The sequence below is a fragment of the Lepidothrix coronata genome, unplaced genomic scaffold (genome assembly GCF_001604755.1).
Source record: "Lepidothrix coronata isolate B3197 unplaced genomic scaffold, Lepidothrix_coronata-1.0 Scaffold9, whole genome shotgun sequence".
Taxonomy (NCBI): domain Eukaryota; kingdom Metazoa; phylum Chordata; class Aves; order Passeriformes; family Pipridae; genus Lepidothrix; species Lepidothrix coronata.
The window spans coordinates 8,384,934-8,407,626 of record NW_016690189.1 but is presented as its reverse complement, the minus strand read 5'-3'; the positions used below and the strand labels follow the sequence as shown (position 1 = coordinate 8,407,626).

Sequence of the window (22,693 nt, the reverse complement as noted above, 5' to 3'; positions counted from 1 at the left end):
TTTGTTACACATGATTATCAGCTTCCACATGTGAATTAATAGCCAGTTAAGTTAAAAAGTTAAAAGAATTGGCCACAGTCCAAATTAGCTCTGCCAGTCTGGGTCTTCCTATTATGTTCAGGTAAAAGAAAAGACAAGAGGGAGGAAAACACATCAGTTGTTCTGTAGAACTAAGTATTTCTGAAGTAACCATCAGTGAAATTAAAGAAGCCTTAAGCTGTAGAAACAGTATCAAGTGCCACTGAGCTACTACTAACAGACTCTTTCTAGAGAGAAAAGTCTGGAAATAGAAAATAAGCAGCCAAGAACTGAAGCAAATTTGTCTTACTTGTTTCTAGCAGAACTTGTAGTAACCAGGCTTGTTACAAACACAGGTGAGCTGGAAGCCATCCATTCTACAAGAACCTGCTCGTATCACGTCAAGAGTTGCATAAGCAGCAAGGTCTTGGTCACATAAATAAAAATAGAAGCAGCCAATGCACCCAGCAACCCTGCTTATCACAGACTTTCGAGTGCCAGCTTTTACTCTGCAATGTACAAGCATGTACACCAGCTACTGTTTGTTTGGAACTGAGACATACATTAATTAAAATTAATTGCTTGGATGCCAAGATTCCCAAACTGCAACAACAGCACTACATGTTTCAGTATCCTATTTCATTCATTTCTACAAGTTTAAACAGTACCGAATTTAAACAATACTTAAATTCACGGGAAAAAAATACCAGTGTCTATTATTTTTAAACTGTAGGCAGTACATAACACTGCCCCCTCTAAACTGCAGCTCACATACTCGGGTTTTAAAGCACAAAAATGCAGCTTTTACCCAAAGACAGAGAAAGAAAGAACTGGTATTTCTAAATTAGTAAGAACTATTCTATAAAGAGACACAGGCTATAAAGAAGCAGGTGAAGTGTCTCTGTTCCCCAAGCAGTTCTGGTTAAGGCATTATTATAGATCTATTAACAAAGCTGTCATTTTTATCACCAGTAACTATTTAAAATTTTAATATGAAGTCATGAGGTAAAGATAACAGCACTGGAAGACATTGCATCTAGGCCTGAAGAGCCATTGGATTTCATTTACCTTTACAAATGAAATTCAACGGTCAAGACTCACTGCACTCCAAATTAGCTTGCCTGTAATAATAACTGTTAAAATAACTTTTAACACTCCAAAATAAACTCAAGTTTTTGTTATCCCTATCACTTGTCCAGTCAAATGTGGACTGGGAATCACATGAAATTTGACTCCATGCAGGAAGGCATGTCAATGGCAAAGATTATGTAGGGGTACCTGCTAAATTCACAGCTGACTTCAGCCCAAAGTTGCACGTTGCCGATAACAGCAGCAGAGACCACCAGATGCATCTGACATGTTCTAATACAGCTGAATCTAAACTGAAGACTGGCACACTCAAGCACACCACACACCTTTACTGAAGTCATCACATTTTGTCCCGTAAAGTGTTGACTTCTTGCCCTGTATGCCAGCACTGACAGATTTAAACGAGCACTGGGAGGCCAAGTTTCACATGAAGGGTAAGACAGGTCCAGTTTCAACACAAGAAATGGCAAATCAAGTTTGTAAAATATTTAATAGAGCAGTTTCCCAGCAGACTCCTGACCAGAATCATAACCAGACTTCTAAAAAGTATATATATTTTTAGATTTGAAAATTTGTCTTTATTTTTTACAAAATGGATTCCAGGAAGTTTAAAAGGCAATATCATAGAGGACTGGGGCGCAGAAATCAGGTGTAGTCATTCAAAGCATTCAAGTAGGAATATGGTCATATAAATATTTGAAAAGCATCTTTTATCATAAATGTTCAGAACAAAATGTATAACTCATTCCAAACTAAAAATTGAGCTTTATAGCATGTATTTCCCTGAACAGAAAAAATAAGTAACTTTCGAAATATTTCTAAAGGCCTGAAAGCTTTTTCCCATGGTTAGTTACAATTAGAAGACTTGCCTTAGATTAAATTCCTTCCTTTCCAAATATGGAAAGTATTAACATCAGTCCACTGTTAAAACAGACAATATGTTGCAAATTAATTCTGGTATAGTATGTTCCAACAAAGCCTAGAGTATAAAGGTGCTGAGGTGGCTTTGAGTTTAGTAGTCATCTCCTCTGCTGACGACCTCCTTGCAGGTGGGGCGCAGCAGGATGGTGTGCTCGAACTGCGCCGTGTAGGAGCCTTTGATGTCGCACAGGGGCGGGTAGGGATCCACTATGCCCAGGTCACACAGGTTCTTCAGGGCCATCAGGTATTTACTCTCTCCCAGGCGATCCAGCCACCGGCGGCAGAAGGCAAGAGTACCAAAGTTTTCATTGATAACATTTAGCAAGTGTTTAGCTCTCGGAAGCCTTGAAGACAAAAACAACCCAAGAACACGTCTGAGAAGAAAGGTATCACAAGCAAGCATTCACTGCAGGAGTGAAACACACCAATTAAGAAGAGGGTTAGACTGCAAGCTCTTTTCAGGCTGCCCAGGTTTGGGGTGTCTTTCTGTATCAACCAAATAAATGTTCTCTTCCCAAAAGAAAGTGCACTTCTCTCCTGCAAACAGATATCCTTCAAAATACATTGTGAACAGTACCTGCATCTAACTTTGCAAACAAAACTAAACATAGGAACAGAAGTCATTCTCTTAAATAATAAAAGGACATTTCATTTTATCAAGAGAAACAGAAATTTTCCTGATCCAAAGTGGTTAATAATCTGAACTTTTGCATAATTTTGGCATAAGCCTGGTGGTTTAAAATGCTGCATTTTGAATTCTGAAATCAAATACTTGGTAAGTTTTTTATTCATACTTCTTACAATATATAGGCAGAAAAATTACATACTTACAGATCTATCAAAAACTAAGCTTATTTCCAATCATAAGCAGTTCCTTTGTAATTCTTAGTCTTATTCTTCCCATCCCACCTCTTTCACATTCCTAGTTTCTGTTGTAGAAAAGCATGTATGCCTGCTATGTTTCTAAGCAGAGTAGCCTTTGCTTCAGAAAATATGCTGCACTCCTAGAAATGCCAGAATGCAATCCCAGTGACGCTGAAAATTAATAACTATTTCATCTTGTAGCAATACACTAAAACAAGAATTTAAAACTCACAAAATATCAAAAAAAACCCCCACAAATGACGTGAATAGCCTGATATATTCTGGAACAGCAGTAAGATAAAAGATTGTGGCACACAACCACAGTACAAATGTTGATTAAAAAATGCTATACATTTAATATACAGATGAACATACAAGCATAACCTATATATTATTAATTATAAAAAATAATAATGGTAGGAAGATTGTTAAAAAATGATAAAATTCTGAAAACAACCTATTTTCTCCATTTCCAGATTCTTTAGAATAATTCCATATTGTTCCAGATTTACAGTCAGAGCGTATTTTATAACAAGAACATTGCTAACACCTCTTATTAATTAGTGAAGAACATGCACTGTATCAAATTTGAACCTATGGGAGTGACAGCTCTAGCATAACACACCAGCAAAACCCAACAAAATCCAACCTTATCGGGACATGTCCAACATCAAAGTTCTTCATATAATGAGAACACTCCATATCATCATGTACAACGCCTTTTCCTGTGCTCCCAAAGGTCTCTATAGCATACACTTCACCCTCCTAAGGAGAGAAAAAAGGAACATGTTACAATATGAAAATAAGTGACACTGGACCATTCGGATACAACAATCTCAGTATTACAATTTCTGCATACAAGTAATTAAATGTGAATAGATTCAAGCACCAAATCAATGCTGAAAGAAATTCAACATGGAGATTTCACACAGTAAAGTTACAGACATCTCCAAATCATCAACTATTTATATTAGTACCATTTTATTTGTTTCAAGTCAGAAATATCAGCATGTTTCTACTCACAATTTCTCAAAGTCATTGCAGTTAAAACATTGTCAAGGCATGCATCTAACACAGCTAAGAAACTACATCTGCTAACTGGAAATACTTCTTTGCTATTCAGATAGAAGTCCTAGCAAATGTACAGTTTAGACATAGCAAACAGATGTTGATTACAGGGACTTACTGCACTAAAGAACTGTTGGCCCAATTTCTGCAAGAATTTTCTGGTAAACAGCTGCTAGTATATACCCTTAACCTGCTCATTTCTACTCCACGAGATGAATTTCTTCAATAAATGAAGGTGATACTTATCTGCAAGGGCATTATCAAAATTCTAGCCAAGAATAACTGAAATGCCATTACACAAACTCATTTCTGCCAAGTGCATTCACACATCCTTAATGGCAGGACTGTGAAAGGAACTTACCAAGACTTAACATTGACAGACACCATGAGCTGGGGTTTTTCAGTTTATTTAGCTACTTTGAAAGTCACAACCCCAAAATAAGAAGCCATAAGAAAAGCAGTAACACAGGCTTCAAATTCAAGATGAACTCTTGAAGATGCCCCTGAACTGATTCATTATAAAAACACAAACCCACAAAAGCCCACACACAATGCCACCACAAAGCTCACTTTACACCCACTTTTCCCAAATAAGGATCATCAGAGGCTGTATTTCTCTCAGTCACGAAAAACTCACTGGACTGCAGTCTGATGCTATAATTAGTGCAGTACAGTAAGAGCTTGGCTATGCTCCACATTCTTCGTCGGCAAAACTAACTGTGTTTAATGATGTAGGATTGTGTCCTAAGTAACCTACAGAAGCTGAAGAAATTAAAAACAAGTCTTCTCCCCAGTGTCTCAATATTCAATTAAAACAATCTCAAAGCTCTGAAATCTTTAAGTAGTATCTGCTTAAAGAACACTTACGTTTCATACTAGTAATATACTGATAACGGACAATAACAAAACCAAGTACTATTCACTAAGCCTAACCAAGAAGAATACACAAGCTTTTCTATCTTTTCCAATACTCTTAATCCCTTTGCACAGTCCTATAGATAAGATGATAGTTAAAACCTTGTCTTTTTGCTCCCATCATAGATCAACAACTGTGATTAAAGCTTGGGTGATGAGAGTAAGCCTGCCTCAAAAAACAATCCTGTGCAGACCACACCTGTGCCTATTCAGCTCTTACAAGTCTTACCCTGATAGGTTTACTGGTGCCCATTAGTGATCAGGCTTTGAGTGAAATTAAAAGCTTCTTATCTCATTACCAATCTCTTAAATAAGCCTTCTTATCTTGTTAGAACACAAGCTTACATCAAAATGGTGGATAAATCTCAGGTTCCATATTTGAATACTGCCTTTACAATTGGTAGTTTGTCACATCATGTACAGTAATTTCTTTTCTCCTGCTCCAAAACGCTATTAAAAACAACATCTTTGATCTAGCCTCTCCCATTAACTAGAAATACACTTAATTATTTTGTATCTGCAAAGAAAAACAGCATTGGAGGCTTTTCAAGAAAAATACTATATCTAACAGTAGTCACAAAAAAATCATCCAAAGCTACACTACAGAGATATTTATCAAGAATTACCCAAGCAAGAGAAGACTGAATTACAGAGAGAACAAACAAGTGTGAATGACTTGCAAGTCCAAACACCTTTCAGGAAAACTCTAGTTTCCTCAACTGCAGTTCACCTCAAAATATGAATTCCTGTCCTTTTCCGTGCTCCTGAGTGCAACATTCCAACACTGCATTTAAATAATGAATACACATTGAGAAATAAATATGTAAGAGTTTCTGCAAGCATCACTAAGGCCATTCAGATTTCAAGGGTGGTGGGGGTTTTTGTTTTGTTTTCTTGTTTGGTGGTTTGTTTTTTTAAATAGCAGGGTTCCAAGGCTTCAATTTCAGAAAATGTTAGATACCTGAACAGTCCAGGGCTAAACAGAGGAGCCACTGAGATGAAACATTACTCCTGTACAGGAACACTACCAAGTGCAGCAGTTTTTCTGTGCCACGATGATCCACCAGGATCACAAATACAACACATTTAAAGTGCACAGCAAATACTCTTGCAGTGACAGCTGGGGAAACTTAAAGGTTTAAGAACTTAATTTACCTCCATTCTTGTGGCTTCTCCTCCTTTCACAATGGGCACCGTTTTTCCAGCGTGTATCCTATATGGTCCGATCGAGTGTCCGTTCAAATTGCGAATTGGCTTCACTTTTGAAGAAAACATTAATGGTACAGGCAATTTCTTAACAAATGTTAAGCCCTTTAAGGCAATTTTGTATGTTAGCCCATACTGAAAGTTCAATAGTGACTCATCATACTGCAGAGGAACTAAACACAAAACTGTCCACACATCTTGTACAAACACCAGCCAAGACAGAAGTTGGTTTTGTACGATATAGCAAAACTTCATTAGTAAAGACTAGCAACTCCAACAGCAACAAAAGCTTATTAAGAAAGCCAAACAACAGGTATCAAATTAACTGTACAGTTCGAAACAGTTGTTTAGCCTTCATCTTATCTGTTAAAGATACAGTACTTGGAAGGATAAGCCAAGAACATTTCTCCAGAGGAATGGCAAGCCAGCCAAAACCACATATTTATGCAAGACGCATACCATCTTTCTAGTACAGAGGTCTTTTCAGTATCATATAAATAAATCAATATTTGTACAAATATATATACATATACACACTTTAAAAACAACTATCCTTATATACGGAAAAGAACTTGCCTTGGTATGTTTTGCCATCAATTTCAACCTCATAAGACTCCATAACTTCTTGTATGGCCTCCCCCACATCACAGAGACGTACATCTATTCCAGCACACTGAAAATAAAGTGCAAATATAAATGGAAAATAACCTCAAAGTTTACCGTAAAAGACTTCATAAATGACTTATATAATGATCATACCTTTATTCCAGTATTTGTGGCATCCTTTACAGCTTGTAATAGTCTGTCATATTTTGGATTAAATGTGACTGTAAAAGCACAGTCAATAATACGACCTGAAATCAGCAAAAGTTAATTAGCTTCACAGTCTTTGCAATGAAGAACATTCTCAAAGTTTTAATTCATAAATGAAAACTAACCACTAATGTGTGTCCCAAAATCTATTTTGCAAATATCATTGTATTGCAGGACTGTTGGATCTCCAGCATTGGGAGTGTAGTGGGCAGCACAATTATTCAGAGAACACCCAGTAGGAAATGCAAGACCTGCATTTAAACCATTCTCCTTTATCAGCTTACGTGAGCAGTCTTCTAGCTTTTCACTAAAAGGCAGAGGGGAGGGAGAAGAAAAAAAAGAACAGAACAGTTGTCATTAGTATTTCTTATGATGACTTCAAATAAATCAACACAAGAACAAAAACTCAGAAAAATATTTAAACAATATTTAAACAAATGCTTTAATGTGAAATCTTAAAACTATTTGTATGCTAAGTAGACAGACACTCTAGGCTGCAAAACCTAAGTACAACATAACATCCTCAGTTCTTTGTTTCTTCTATCCTTTCTTAGTACTTCTGAGTACTTCTCTGGTGTTTTTACTCTAAATTTAAAATATTCATCCTTTACAAGCTACATTTTACCCATTCTTCCTGAGCAGCAGAGATTAAACAACTAAAGTTTAGTAAAATTAAATGCATTCTTTACAATTTCTGGACTTAAAAAGGAGAGAAAAAAAAAAAAGAAGAGAAAAGGCTTCTCATTTACTAAAAAAAGTCTAATTAAAAAAGGACCCTTTTCTTACTTAATTTGAGCAATAACTGTGATAAAATAAAACCTCATGAGATTAGCATTTGTTCTTGGGTTTTGTCTACTCTCAAGCTGCTAGCTACTGCAAAGCTACAGATACGTGTCCACCACCAGGGCATTCTCCTGCAGTGTCAGTGAAGGATGCAAACTGCAGCTCACAGCAGTGCACCATACTCTGATTCTATTTAAGAAAGCCATTCACTCAGAGTTATATGGAAAAAGAGAGTGTATTTTACTCAGCAAGGCCCCACAGCCTTTAGGAAGAATAGTCATGTTTTGAGAAAATTATTGCTTTTAACAGTCAAACTGTAAAATTCAGTATGACAGATTCCTTTCTCCCAGACTAGTGATTGTTACAGCAGCTTCCTTTCTTTTACTTTTCCTGATGGTATATATTTCTTTCTGTTATCCTTGCACAGTTACCTTGGGGATCAGCTCTGATTAGCTTTCTTACTATCCTACTCTTGTCAGCACAGTCCTCAGTCACACCAGGCTGAAAGCACCTGATTTTGGAAGCTAAACTGTTCTGGATCAGTGCAGTACTTGGACAGTAGACATTCACTCTAGATAAACTGAAGGACAGAAAAAGTAATAGTTGGAAGAGTCACAAAAATCGGTCCAGGCTAATTATTTCTTTAAATCAAACTTAATCAAAGTCATGTTCATCTTAATCCATTTGCTCAGCTATTTCTTATTAACTGAGAACAATAAACCCCCCCACACTGTGTTTCCACCAGACACATCAGCTAATGAAGACTAAACATAGTGAAAACCTCCCTGCCCTGAAGTGAACACACAGCCGTGCTGTTTGTGTGCCTGTTTGCCCACTCCCAGCCGCAGACTGCACCTGCACTGTCCACACGGCACAGCACTGACAATGCCGGCAAACACCAGGACGTGCTACTGCTGCTTCTCTCAGCACCACTGCAGAACTGATGTGCGAGAGCAGCAAAGGCACTCAAATTTAAGTGAAGCATGTAGTCAAAATAAGTGAACATAATGGAAAGCTTAGTTTATAATTCAGTATGATCCCCGGCCCTGTAAAACTGCAAAAGCTAAAAATAAAAGAGGAAACTTCGAGGAAATAATTTGCAATACTGGCTGCGTACTTCAAACAGAAATCTTTCCAACACTCATGACGCAGTGAATTAAGCACACAAAACTGAGACTAAATCTCTTGCCCTCTGGAGAACGAAGAATAATCTACAGCAGAGGTGTTTGAGAAGATGTGTGTCCTCACCAGATTTCTATCATGGTCATTCCAGGTTTTATCCAGCTCATAACGTATTTCCTCACTTGTCTGTGTGCCTCTGCAGCCTCCCTAAAGTCATTCCAGATTTCCTCACTGGCTTGGTCTAGTGCTTTCTTTTCTTCACTAGTTGTTCTCCAAGCAGCAGTTCGCCTTGAAAATAAAAAAAGTGTTTCAAACAAGTTAATCACAGCAGTCATTACAACTTCTGTCTAAAGCCTGCAAAGTGTTTATTAACCAGTCAGGTCTACATTCCCCTGGGCAACAGAAAAGATACTGATTTACACAATTTTCAGAAAAAAGGAAGTCTATTTAAAAAAAAATAAATCTATTGGCACCACAGACTGGCACCTGAGAAGGGCAGTAACACCCTACCAAAAGCCCAGATAAGCAGTCTGCCTAAAGTATGCATAACATCTTCAAAAAGACAGAACAGGCATATAAAATTCACATGAATGCCTGCAACTCTACCTTGAGTTTAGCAGGGAAAACTGCAACAGACTCTGCTCATGCAAAAAGTTAATTTTTTTCACAATCCTACTCAGACAGCACTCTTCCTGTGCAGAGAAGAATCTCAGCACTGTACTGTGGCCGCTTGGCCCAGAAACTGTTAGAGAGACAATAAACTCCTTCCAAATTTAAGAGCTTGCAGTTCCAGTATTACTTTCTCTCATCCTCGGAATATTTAGGTAATAACACCTTACACAGTGCATGGTAACTGAAATATGCCAGGATGTTATTTCTAAATTGGTTGGATGATGAATTAACATTTGTTCCAGGAGAGCACCGCTCATTCTGGCTCTCTGGTAGGTTCATAGAACAAATACAAGAATATTTTTTAATACAGGACTAAATATAAGATTAATTTTGAATATATTTTCCACTATGCAAAAGACCCATACAACTAAGGTTTCATGAAAGCAAACAAATAAAAAAGCAATTTGAGCACTCCAGCAGCTGTCAGAATTTAACTAAAAGACTTCTGACTACAAAGTAGAGATACTCTTCAAATGGTGAAGCTGCAGCCTTGTAATGATGCAAAACACTCCAGTGATAACTCAGAGAATTCTGTACATGTTATGCAGGAAAAAAATTACTAAAACCAATAAATAGCTACACATGCTGGTAGGTGGGTCTTAAAAGAAAACAGGTGATGGACAAGGTGGACCAAAGATGCTGAAATATGCCAAAGTCTCCAAATTTAGAAATTAACTTTTACCTTTATGCAAATAAGTTGGTTCTAAGCAAACAACTGAATACGCAGATGGTAAAGGACTAGTTTTTGAAATCCAAAGGTGTAGCTTCTTACCTGTTTCATAGACATGTAACTTAGCTCCACTCTAAGAATCTCCTTTACAGCCAAAAACCAGGCAGGAGTGAGCCAAGAGACTATGCCCTGCAACTTTGCTGCATTTTGAACTAAGTATATATGCATAAATACATAAGTATATATATTTAAGTATAAATAAATAAGTATATATATTTATACTAAGTATTTAAGCAGAGTTGAAAAGATAAAGAAGGACAACAGGCTATTCCACAAAATATTCCTAACAATGACCAGATGATCTGAAATATTTTGAGACATTTTGCTTGTTTCCCTTGAACTTTCTACTCCTTTTCAGATAAGTAACGACAGTGCAAAGGAGAAATCCCACTTTTACCTTTCAGAGCAGTTTTCTTGCTCCAGCAGCAAGCATCACAAATCCTACTCTCTGAATTTGCCCTTAACTCTGGCAAATTGTATGAAAAAATCCAAAGCAACAGGCTGCAACACCTGGGCCCCTCACTGCCACTTGAAAACTGGACTACTGCCAGCACAGTAGTCACAGTGAAAAGGTGCACTGCAGAAGAACAGTGGGAAGGGAGACTTGAGGGTCTTTTCAGACTGCTCTGGATTCCAATAGCGAACACCCTCCGGTAGCAAGAACTGCTGACAGAGCCTGGGCAGCTGCTCTGCCATCTGTCACAGACATGAATGCAAACTCCAGCTAACTGGCAGGAAGCCGTCCTCCCTCTGTCCTACTGTACTTCAGCAAACAGTCACTTCATGCAAGTCACTTGGGGGACAAGACAGCCTCTACATTTAAAAATACTGTATCAGAACCACAGCATTTTGCTGCCGAAGCTGCACTACTGCACCTGGGAGCTCAGGAAGGGAGGCAAGAAATCCTGCTTGGGCCTAAGCACTTCAGGACATGTGAAAAACCAATTGATCAAATGAAGGCCTCACACCAAACATTAAGTCCTCTGACAGGTACATGAGCTAACAAGCTTTTGACAGTTTCCTAACATGCTGCCTACCACACGTCAGCTGAAGTTCTCCTCTTGCTCCAAGCCATTTGTTCCATCTTTTCACTCCAGTTCACAGCCTGCAGTTTTCACCAGCACAAATCTATACAGGATCATGCTGTAAACTTGATTCTAGTGATCAAAGAATTCCAGAAAATAAATTTCCCCAGCTTACCTTCACCCAGAAATGCAGTCAACATGCTGGAGGGAAGGGATGCCATCCAGAAGGACCTGGACAGACTTGAGAGGTGGCCAGTGTGAACCTCATGAAGTTCAACAAGGCCAAGTGCAAGATCCTGCACCTGGGTCAGGACAATTCCACCACTAATAAAGGCTGGATGGAGAATGGATTGAGAGCAGCTCTAAGGAAAAGGATTTGGGGCTGTTGGTGGACAAGAAGCCCCACAAGACCCAGCAATGTGCATTTACAGCCCAGAAAGCCAAATGATACTTTGGGCTGCATCAAAAGCAGTGTGGCCAACAGGTCAAGGGAGGGAATTCTGCCCCTCTACTCCGCTCTGGTGGGATCCCACCTGAGTGCTGCATCCAGCTCTGGGGTACCCAACAGAAGGAGATGGCCCTGTTGCAGCAAGTCCAGAGGAAGGCCATGAAGATGATCAGAGGACTGGAGCACCTCTCCTATGAAGACAGGCTGAGAGAGTTGGGGCTGTTCAGCCTGGAGAAGAGATGGCTCCCGGGAGACCCCATAGCACCTTCCAGTACCTAAAAGGTCTAAAAGAGAGCTAGAGAGGGACTTTTTCAAAGGGCATGTATTGACAGGAAAATGGGTAATGGTTTTAAACTGAAGAGGGTCAGTTTAGAACAGTTGTTAGGAAGAAATTCTTTACTGTGAGGGTGGTGAGGCACTGGAACAGGTTGCCCAGATAAGTTGTGGAAGGTGTCCCTGCCCATGGCAGAGGCATTGGAACTACATGACCTTTGGGGTCCTTTCCAAACCAAACCATTCTATGATTCTATGATAGCAGCACAGAGGCAGAAACAAGCAGGCAGGATCAAGAATTCCTTAATCCCACTTTAACAAAAATTAGTGTATCGTGAAATATTGTTTATCTGTTTTCTGCCCTCTCTGTTGTATCATTTCAAATTCAGGTGCCTTCAACAAAAAACCACAAGCTTCAAACAAAAGTAAATACTTGAGATATAAAAATCTTAAACCTGTTAGTCTGTTGTCTATATAAGAACTGATTATGCGCTATTTTCTTTTGCTGAAATTTGAATCACACCCACTTCCAGTTCAACTTCTCACACAAAATACACAATTGTAGGTTGATGAGAGGTAACTTTAGAAAGCATATGACATCAAGAGTTAAGAATAGAAGTGCAACTCTAAAAAAATCAAAGACAAAACCCCACTGACCTCAGCATGAATAAGAGAAGTAGCACAAAAACGCTTCACCAATATATAAAATGAAACTATTATTCAGAATAGGAAATATCCCAGCATTAAATGTCAGCTACTAATTTAAGTAGCTGCTTATATTAGGAAATACTAAAGTAGCATCATAAGATTTAAATATTTAGATTAGGAACAAAACTAAACATATATTTGCTTAAGCACATTACATAAAGAAACTATTTCAGGTTCCTTAAAAGAGTATATTCTTCTTCCATAACAGAACACTCCTGGTACAGAAAAGACACCCCACTTAAATCCTGTTCTGAAAGGCAGTTTATTTTTATTGCATTTACTTTTTTTTTTTCCTAATAAATAGTAGTGAAACCAGAGCAAATAATTTAATCTTTAATATCAGAGATGTGAAAAGTGTGTTATTTGTGAATAAACTATGAACATGCTTAAGGTATTTATCATCTAATTTCCTGGTTTGCTTAAATCATAACCTTATGAGCATGGCATATGCAGGAGAACATTTAACTCTTAAGCATTAAAGAATCACTCCTGGATCAGCCTGTCAGAAATATCCTGTGAAAGTCCTTCATTAGCATGCAAAAGGCAGTCATTTATAAATAAATAGGAGCACCTTATAATCAAACTGAAGTAATTATAAAGAAGAAAAGGTTTTCACAAAAGCAAATTTTATTCTCATAAAAATGAAACCATATTATATGTGAATATCTGAACACAATTTATAAGATGTATTAGACTCAACTATGTAGCTTACGCTCTATGAGAAAAATGCATTGACTTTATATAATCAATAAATAAACATTTCAAAGTAATTTCATTCTGAAAAAAAAGTAATTGGAAAAAACCAGACAATGCTTTCAAAAATATAAGTATTTATCTACTCCCTCTCTTTGGTTTAAACTATTTTTTTTCAGAGTTTTGATTCAAAATTTCCTGGGAAGTTTCAAAGTTTTCAGTAATACTTGGTCTTTTCATGTAATTCAAGCTATTCTATGCCACACATCCCCTGTCTCCCTCACATGACCTTCCACAACACTTCACATAGGAGAAAAAAAAAAAAATCAGTCAAGGACAACACAGTCAAGGTGGTATGCCCTAGTTCTTAATAAAAGAAATAGCAGTGGTCTGTAAAAACATAAGGATGCAGATCTCTGTTCCAGCAAACCACCAGAAGCTGTCGCTTGTATAGTGAAATTGCACATTATTCCCACATCACTATGAATTACAAAAAACAGATGAGGTTATAATAACTATATATTTATACAAAGAAAGAGAAGCAAAGTACAGAATATACCGCTTGGGCTTTTAAATTAAATAGAGAGATTGACATGTCTCTACCAAAAAACAAATAAAAACCAAAAAGTTGATGTCTCAATGGTCACAAAACTGCTGCAAAATAGTGTCACATCTCCTTAAATTTTAAAACTTCACTCACTTCTAATTCAGACAATGTTTTCCTTACAAGCTGCCTAGTGAAATCCTGCTGGTCCCCTGCCTCATGGCAATTCTGCTCATACTGGCTACACTTTAATTAAAAGGGTAGGGAAGGACGAACATTTCTGGGCTAAAGACTTGTATTCTTTGAGTTCTTGGATGATCCAGTTAAAAAAAAAAAAGGCAAAACCCAAAGCACATTACAACTAATTTTTTCCATTTAGTTGTACTTAAACAGCTTTTTCAGCACATCCAAATGACAGTATTTATTTTTTAAGCTTAAAACACTCACCCATCTTGTGTTGGTGGATATTCACATTCTTCTCCCTTCGGGAATACATTGCTGGGAAATAGATCACATATTGGAATAGAAGGTGGATCTGTTTGGACCTTAGCTGTTGAGTATAATTTAAGAAAGTTTTACACACGGTACACTGGAAATATACACTATCTTATTTCGAGCACAGAAGTTAAACAGCACAAGTTATTTAAGACTCCCTTACTAGAATTCGGGCTTCTACCAAAACTATCATATCACAATGCCCTCATATGACTTTATTCAGCCAATACTCAAAGCCAAATGAATGCCCTCAGTGGCATGCAGGGATGGTAGAAAGAGGACAACTCAGCCAGACTTAGGCTACAAACACAAACTGCACCCCAAACTTTGTTTCAGCTGTCAAGAACAGCACTTGCACACACTTAATACCAAATATTCATACAGTCCATATTTTTGTGCTTGATACCTACGTCCTTTCTTCTTTTTCTTCTTCTTCTTCTTCTTCCCAGTTGCTCCATCTCCTTCACCCTCTCCATCTACAGGAAAGAAAGTGCTCAGGTGAACATAAAATAACCTTAAAGAACCAAAGTTCGCACGAGACACATAGAAACATCTGGACTATCTGGAAACACTTCTTTCACAGAATTTAATGGATTAAAATACAACATCCAAAAGCTGCCACCAAACCATTAGCATTTTCAGTCCCCACATGGACCTAAGAAAATAGTTTCTAAAGTTAACAAACATATCACCAAAGAGAGCAAAAAAATGTGGCTCAGGGAAAGTATTTTCACAAAGTCCTACTTCATATTCCTCTCTTCTCAATTCAGGCAAAAAGATGCCAAGGATTGTTGGAGGACACGAGAGAGGACGGTATCAGACACAACAGCTAAATAAAAAGCTAGAAACTACGGCTTCAAACTCATCTTCTGATGCTTCAGCTAAAGGAACTTACTGCATCTGGAAAGATACAAACCCCAAATGTGTAAAGATGACACCCTTAGAGCAGGATGAGTTTAATCTGGAGATAACAGGGAAGGTCACAAACAGCACTCAACAAAACCACTGCATGTGGGAGCTACAAGGGTGGTAAAACACCAGAACAGGTTTCTCCGAGAGGTGGTAGATGCCCCATCCCGTGAAACATTCAAGGTCAGGCTGGATGGGGCTTGGAGCAACCTGATCTAGATGAAGATGTCCCAGCTCACTGCAGGGGGTTGGACCAAATCACCTTTAAATGACCCTTCCAGCCCAAACCATTCTATGAATCTATACCAGTGGGAAGTTTCCAGAGAGCAGAGCATGTAAGCACCAAGAATCAGCAACATGATTTACAGTTACATTTGGGGGTTAACAAAAACCCCACAAACTTCACATTTGGCTACTTCTCATGCCTAGTTACTTCATAGCAATATCCAATATGACCTCATCTAATTAAACCTTCTGGATCTAAACACAGGTTCTTTTTCATTTACAGTGAAAAGTAAAATAGAAAGAAGTTTTAGAATCAAATCAAAGCATCACCATTTTGAATGTATTTATACAGAAACTTGTATTTAAAACCAAAACAAAACACTTATCAGCTGCTCCAGTCACTAAATTACAAGCCTCTCATGAAGACCAATGTGATCTGCATTTTTATGCCATGGTGAGTGCTGTAAACCTGAAGCTGGGGCAAATTTCAGTAAATGTCACTCCTGCCCCTCCCGGCTCATTTTGGCATTAAGCATCAATTTAAGTTTTTGCAATAAATAGCAAATATAAATACTTTGTAGCTATAACATAGTCCAGCCTACCAAATTCTTCATCAATCGTTATTTCATAGACAGCCAAAAATCTTTAATAGTGCATATAAATTTCTTTAAAATGTGGTAACTTTACCACATTTCTCTTGACCTTGAGCTGTGCTCAAACTATTCATAAAGCAGTTAATTAAATATGACTCCAGTTCATTCACCAAGGGATTTTTTGATTTTTTTTTTTAATGCTAGGTGTTAACTGAAGGGAAAAAAAAACCCCAGCATTTCTTAAACGTTGTTGTTGTTGCTATCTGCTTATTGTGGCTTTTTCATACATCACTGGATGTGAAACTGCCAACTGCAAGCCAAACCAACCCTGCCTGTGCTTTCATGTCCTTGAAGACTGCTGCAGACTAACTGTGATGCCAGAAACATAACTACTGCATCTGACCAATACCCTGTTTGTCTTCAGGTTATTTAGCTGCTAGTGAAAAAAATTTTCGGCAGAAAAGGAATTTAAGATCTTTGCAGAACTGAAGCCCAATCTTATTTCATTTTGGCACGGCCATTTAATAACTCAGAGCAGTATCACGCAAAAATGATATCAGCATGTTTTAACACGGCAAGGGAAATCCAAAAGAGCACTTTCTAACCTCTCCTAGAGTTCAAAAGTTGTAAAGTCTCATTTTTGGGAGACCACTCAGGCTTATCAAATGGAACAAAAAAGAAAAGGAAAAAATGGAGTAGGTATTTTACTGATTTTAATCTAATGCAGCACCATGTCTTTAAGCAACAATCCTGAAACTACACAATTAAAATAGCAAGTGATGAGAACCAGTACAGGTAAGAACATACAGTCGTCTTGAAAAACCTTACATCAGTTTTTTATTTTTCTGCAAAAATATCGATTGTACTAAAAACACATACAAGTCTAATATGTAGAAAAAAAGGAAGATCATTAGTTCATAGCATCACTTTAATTTTTTTATATTTTCTGATACTGTAATACCAATTGCTAATAGTGTAAAAAGGATAACAGAGCACAGCATTTGATCTGCAAGTAACAATGTTATTTCTTCTGAGATGGAACTCTATTCTAATAATTTTCCAAGATCTCTTTTCATTGGATAAAGTTTTCACTATCCCTCTCAATACTTTTTACTCAACTTGTAATGATGGCAAAGCACATATTGCATTAATTATCTTTCAACTCCATGACCTGAAATATACCACAAAACAAATAAACCATCAGAATATATTTCTATAGAAAGTAACAGCATTAAACTGTAGTGTACACTGCAGACTGAAAACGTTCAAAGACAAATTTATTTGTTATCTAATACACCGTGGCACACTGATTTAATTTTTTAAAACTTCCATACTCAATTCATTAAAATTAAACTCCAGAATGATGAATTCCAGCAAGTCAACTAAGAAGATTGCTAAGCAGACTAAGAAACATTTCAGGATGCTGAGCCAACTTTACATGCTATTTTTTTACATATCTTTTTTAAAATTTCCATGTCTATTGAGAACCAACCCTCAAACCAAAGGAAACACAGCACCTTTATCTGATATTCCTACAGAAGAGATGCACCCAGTCTGGATTTCAGTATGGACACTTTTAAGGCTCTTGCTTAGAAAATCAGCTGCATATCACAAGCAACACACGAGGTGTATGTCTTACTTGTGTATTAATCCCTCCCCAATTCAATTTTAATGAGAAAATATAATTATAGATGAGCAGGTTTAAAGTCACGGGTAAAGACTCTAAAACTTCCTATTAATTAAAATGCTCCCTTAAAATTTGCTCTATGTTTTAAGCCACGAATAAGAGACATAATTTGGAACAGAAATGCCTACTGACCATGGTAATGCAAGTGAGAGTAATTTATAGCTTAACTTATCTCAAACTAAACATTTCCTTCAGTAATTAGGTCCTTCAAAACACAAAGCTTTAAAAAAGCTTGTATCCCTGTTATTTTTCTTTGTATGCATACCTGACAGCTGAAATGTTGACAAAAAAAGTTAAAAGTGTATATAGTTCCATCTCACCTATCCCAAGGAAAAAATAAACAAACAAAATCAAAACCCAGAAAGATATCTGTAAAAGGGTTGTTAAAATGGGTGTTTTGGAAGAAGCTGAAACTCAAAATGTCAAGAGAAAACATAAGTTACACTTACCTTCATCATCATCATCTTTTTCTTTCTCCTCCAGTGCTTGCTTGTCCAATTGTTTTGCTACATCATCAAGAGCACCTTCTATTTCTTTATCTGTTTCTTGTCCTGTTTGTAAAATTAAAGTATGACTTACCGTAAAACATCAGCTCCACATTACTAACCAATAGCCCCCCAAACTTTACAGAAATATTATGCTGTATTCGTCCTACAGACACCAGAGCACATACTGCTTTTCTTCTTTCTCAGCAGCCCCTATGTGCAAGACTGTAGGGCCCTACAGTGCCAGGTGCTGTTACTGACACTTGTGTATAAAGGTAGATTACCCTGACACTTCTGATTACTTTTTTCTGCCAGGGCAGCTAGTTCTTGCCGTAGCAGCAGCCTGCTCCTCTAAGATAACATGGGCGTGAAGTAGATAATTATAAACGCACAGCACCATCATCACTCGCTGCTGGCCTGCTAAAACAAACCCAAACCGTAGCGCCTTTACACCATTTGCCCAGACTTGCTCCGGCTCTCTGCGAGGACTTGGGAGGGGTGCGCAGCCTCCATCACGCGGGATGACTTTTACACCAGCAGTCTCACGCCTCGCTCCCCTCGGGGCATAGGAGGGGGTGAGGGAAGCGGTGGCTTCTCCTGCGCGCCCCGGAGAAGGCAGGACTCCCCAGCCCCGGTGGAACGGCAGCAGCACCCTCCGGGCACGGCCAGCCCGCTCCGAGCCGCGGGGATCCCCCTCAGCCCGCACGGCCGCCACGGCCCGGGACAGTGTCCTCGGCGGACCCCCGCACCCGCACGGCGGGACCCTTCGGCCCCCCGCGGCCTCCCGGTGCCGCGCACGACGCCCGGTGTGCCGGGCCGCGGCCCCTCACGCCACCCCGCCAGCCCCTCAGCGCAGCGTCCCGGCGCGGCGCGGCCCGGCCCCTACCCGCGGGGCCCGCTTTGCCCTTCTTCTTCTTCTTGCGCTTCTTCTTGGCGCCATCCTCGGCGCCGAGCCCCGCCGCGCCGTCCCTGTCGCCGGGCTCGGGGGGCAGCTCTCCGTTCAGGTGCTGCTCCGGCTCCTCCGCCCGTCCCACGCCCGCCATGTCGCCGCGGCCGCGCCGCCTCGCGCGCACGGAGCGAGCCGGGCACAGCGGCGGGCCGACAGCGCGCTCGGTGGTGCGCGCGCGGCACGCCGGGACGGTGGAGGACTCCGCGGGCAGGGCAGGCGGAGCAGAGGGGGGCGGCCCCTCGGCCGCGCACGCGCACCGCGCCCGGTGCGCGCGCGCGGGGCCGTGAGGGGGGTGGGGCTATGACCGGCCGTGCGGCGGAATAAAAAAATGGAAAAATATCTTATTAAAACAACCCTTTCCTCCAACAGGAACAGCTGCTGTTGAATGTTTATAGGATGTGCGATTGTTAAAGTTTTACAACTGGAGGACACTGAACAAATTTAAGTCACACGAGAGAACTCGTGTACAGAAGGAAAACACTGCACTGAAAAAATTTCTTATTCCAAGGCACGTGGAGCAAATAAAGGGAAGATTCTAATACATGCTCAAGGACACTGCCTTGTCCCATTTCCACCACTACCTAGAAAAGCAAGGCAAAGTACCAGTATTGCCAGCGTCCACTAATGGTTCATTAAATTAGCCCAGTTCTTAAAAAATTTGTTTGCTGAATTTATACTTTGCACAAGTTTTCTACTAGTATAACATGCTGGCTGAAAAATACTTTTTTTCCTCACTAGCATATTTCAACATGTATTTATAGTACATAATACAGTGTCATTACAATTTATAACATACAAAGGTTAAAAGTGAGCCTTATTTTCCATAGCTGCGTTTTAAAATGCTTCTGCAGACAGGTCTCTGCTTATGAAAACTGGTAATGCCTTGTACCTCACTGAGATACCAATTCTGCCTCCTTGACCCCGCTGATGCCAGCTCCTGGCTTCCATCTCCCCGCTCCTTGCCTGACACCCCTAGGCATTTCCTCACTCCTGACCTGATACAATTCTCAGCAAGAACAACACTCCAAAAGGCTAAGCTAATGCTCTAGTAATGATCAAACTCCATGCTGCTCCAGGCAGGTGCCTCAGCAGCATGTTCTCCACTGCTTTTGCTTGGAAGAGCACTTGAACACGGAAACATCCAGCTGGGGCATTTTGGGGCAGGGAGGGGTGCAGGGAAGGTGATTCCCCTGGCCTCAAGCATGTTCTGAGCAGTAAGACATGCCTTACCACTTGGGAACTGCTGTGTAACCACTTGTTCCCCCCTTTAAATCACATGGGTATATGCCACTGTTAATTAGTCTAACTGGACCACCTCCTGGAGGGCCCTATTGCTCTGGTTAAAGCAGGATAAACCTTGAAGGATAGAGCAGGTGAGCTGTTTAGCTCTTGCTGTTTTCCTGCTGTTCTGTTGCCCCTACTCCAGTCAGAATTGATGTTGTCTCTGAGCCATGGAGGAATAGCTCTTTACCATACTGAGAATGGATGACATAAAAGCATGTGTACTAATGTTGCATACAAAACACTCTTGGTTTATTGCTTTTCACTCCAGTTTGTGAATTAGAAGAGGAATCTACAGAGCTGGGGTTTTGTTTGGTTTTTTGTTTGTCTTTGGCTTGGGGTTTTGGGGTTTTTTTTGGTGGTTGGTGGCAGGGGAAAGGGGAACACGAGTGGTAAAATTTCTTGAATTCTCCATTTTGAGTCATCTTAGACCTTCCTGTTGTACATATACTGTAGTTGGGCATTGTAATGGTCCCAAGATATCCAAGAGCAGTAGTTTTGTGTTTTATTTTAATCCATTAGTCTCTCATACAGCAGACTGTTCTTACCCCTCACTATATCCCCTTTAGTGTCTTTGACAGTGTGAAAAAGAGAGTTACTAGCTTGTGCTCCTGTTCCATTTGCTCTGGTGTGTGCCAAAACAGACAGGTTGCCAGACCACGGATTTTGTTGACTCTAGAACTGAAGTGACAAATAAAGGAGTCCATAAAGTCTAAATAATACAGGGAATTCTATTCTAGGGAATACAGGAGAGATGCTGACCAGAGATAGATAAGTAAGAATAAATCTCATGCAGCAGCTGCAAACATGAGATCCAGAAGTAGGGGCATCAGAGGGGAAAAAAAACCAAGCAGAACAAATACTTCAGTGATCAGCTGAATTAATGAAGGCAGTTTTCTCAGAAGGTTATTTCTTTCCTCCCCAGAATGACTCTGACACCAGTCATAATCACTGTGATACCCCCCCAGAGAGAGGGAGATGGCTTGCCCTGTAGTAGTACGTGTGCAGTTGGCCAGCTGACTGCTGCCACACAGTTCAGCAGAGTTTGGCCTGTCTCTCTTTAGGTGGGGATGCTTCTTCAGGCCACTATCATCTATTCAGCTGCTGATTTTTACAAACTGTGTCCAGACGTCATTATCTTTGGGCATGTTATTCCATCAAATTTGGCTGAAATGGGACATTGATATAAACCTCCTTTCCTTAAAAAAGTAGGCTGAAAATAAATTGTAGAGGGGTGTCACACTTAATTTTACAAAGAATATGAATAAAACCCAGCAGAGTGAAAGCAAACTGGCAGTGAAGTAGAAGAGGTAGGATTAACAATGTATCTCTACAGCTTGAGGTGGTGTTACTGGACCCAGGCTGTGTTAATTTGGCTCTCAGGGAAGAGGGCACATTGGGCAGTGCAAAGTTAAGCACTTTCCAGGTTATGCTTCTTCCAGACCCAGAATTAGCACTGTACGTAAGAGAGTACAGATAACGAGCAGGAGAATAGCATGATAACCAGCCTGCAAAAATAGGAATGCTGTATAAAAAAAATTGCAAAGTGGGAATAAGAAGTTGGACTGACTGCGTTAACATGAACAGACTAACAGCTGGTTCCATATTCCCCACCTGGCTGCTTTTAAGAGGATCTGATCTCTTAGAAGCAGAGAGAGTGAGACATCTTGTAGCGTGCCCTTGGCCAGCTCAGAATTTTATTCCTTCTTTTCCTAGCATTTAAACACATTATATTAATGGATACTATTTTTCCCAATTTCATGCTATACTAGGCAGCATGATGACAGTATCAGGCAGGCCATAGGGCAGAAGAGACCTATGAATACGACTTTTAGCTGAAGACATATTCTGGGTCTTTTGTTTTCTCAGAGTCGCTATTCCTTTTTCCTAACCAGCCTCCTGAACAAAGGCAGGCAGTGGCTGGGGAATTAAGGGAAAGGCTGAATGCAGTCCAAAACATGCAGCAGGATTTGAAACACTTTACTGAAAGACAGCACAGAGATTCACTTCTTTATTTTCTTCCAAGGACACTGCTCCCATTGCACTATTTTCCAAGCAAAAGAAGTTACAATCTTCAGGAAAAGACTTTTTTTCGTGTAATGTTAGTTTTCCTTTGTGTTTTCTTGTCAGTCACTATGTAAATGTAAAGAAATGGCATGGAATGGAGCGGGGGGGGG

General features: G+C 39.6%; 1 protein-coding gene across 1 annotated transcript; it reads right to left on the bottom strand.

Moving 5' to 3' along the window:
- Window positions 1-1,662: 1,662 nt before the first annotated feature.
- On the bottom strand, window positions 1,663-19,430 carry METAP2 (methionyl aminopeptidase 2). Its single transcript, XM_017804436.1, has 11 exons — window positions 19,173-19,430; window positions 18,251-18,352; window positions 14,798-14,863; window positions 14,340-14,442; window positions 8,926-9,087; window positions 7,020-7,201; window positions 6,841-6,935; window positions 6,658-6,754; window positions 6,031-6,134; window positions 3,542-3,657; window positions 1,663-2,372 (listed from the first exon to the last, which is right to left on the bottom strand). The coding sequence occupies exons 1-11, from the start codon at window positions 19,327-19,329 to the stop codon at window positions 2,120-2,122; spliced, it is 1,437 nt and encodes a 478-aa protein (XP_017659925.1). The 5' UTR covers window positions 19,330-19,430; the 3' UTR covers window positions 1,663-2,119.
- Window positions 19,431-22,693: the final 3,263 nt, after the last annotated feature.

Excerpts from the sequence above, each read along its gene's own strand:
- METAP2 (XM_017804436.1), bottom strand. The coding sequence starts at position 19,329 with ATGGCGGGCGTGGGACGGGCGGAGGAGCCGGAGCAGCACCTGAACGGA. Across the intron at positions 9,088-14,339 it reads TATCCACCAACACAAGATGG|GCGAACTGCTGCTTGGAGAA; the intron begins GTGAGTGTTTTA and ends TTTATTTTCAAG. Across the intron at positions 3,658-6,030 it reads GAGAAGCCACAAGAATGGAG|GAGGGTGAAGTGTATGCTAT; the intron begins GTAAATTAAGTT and ends TTCTCTCCTTAG.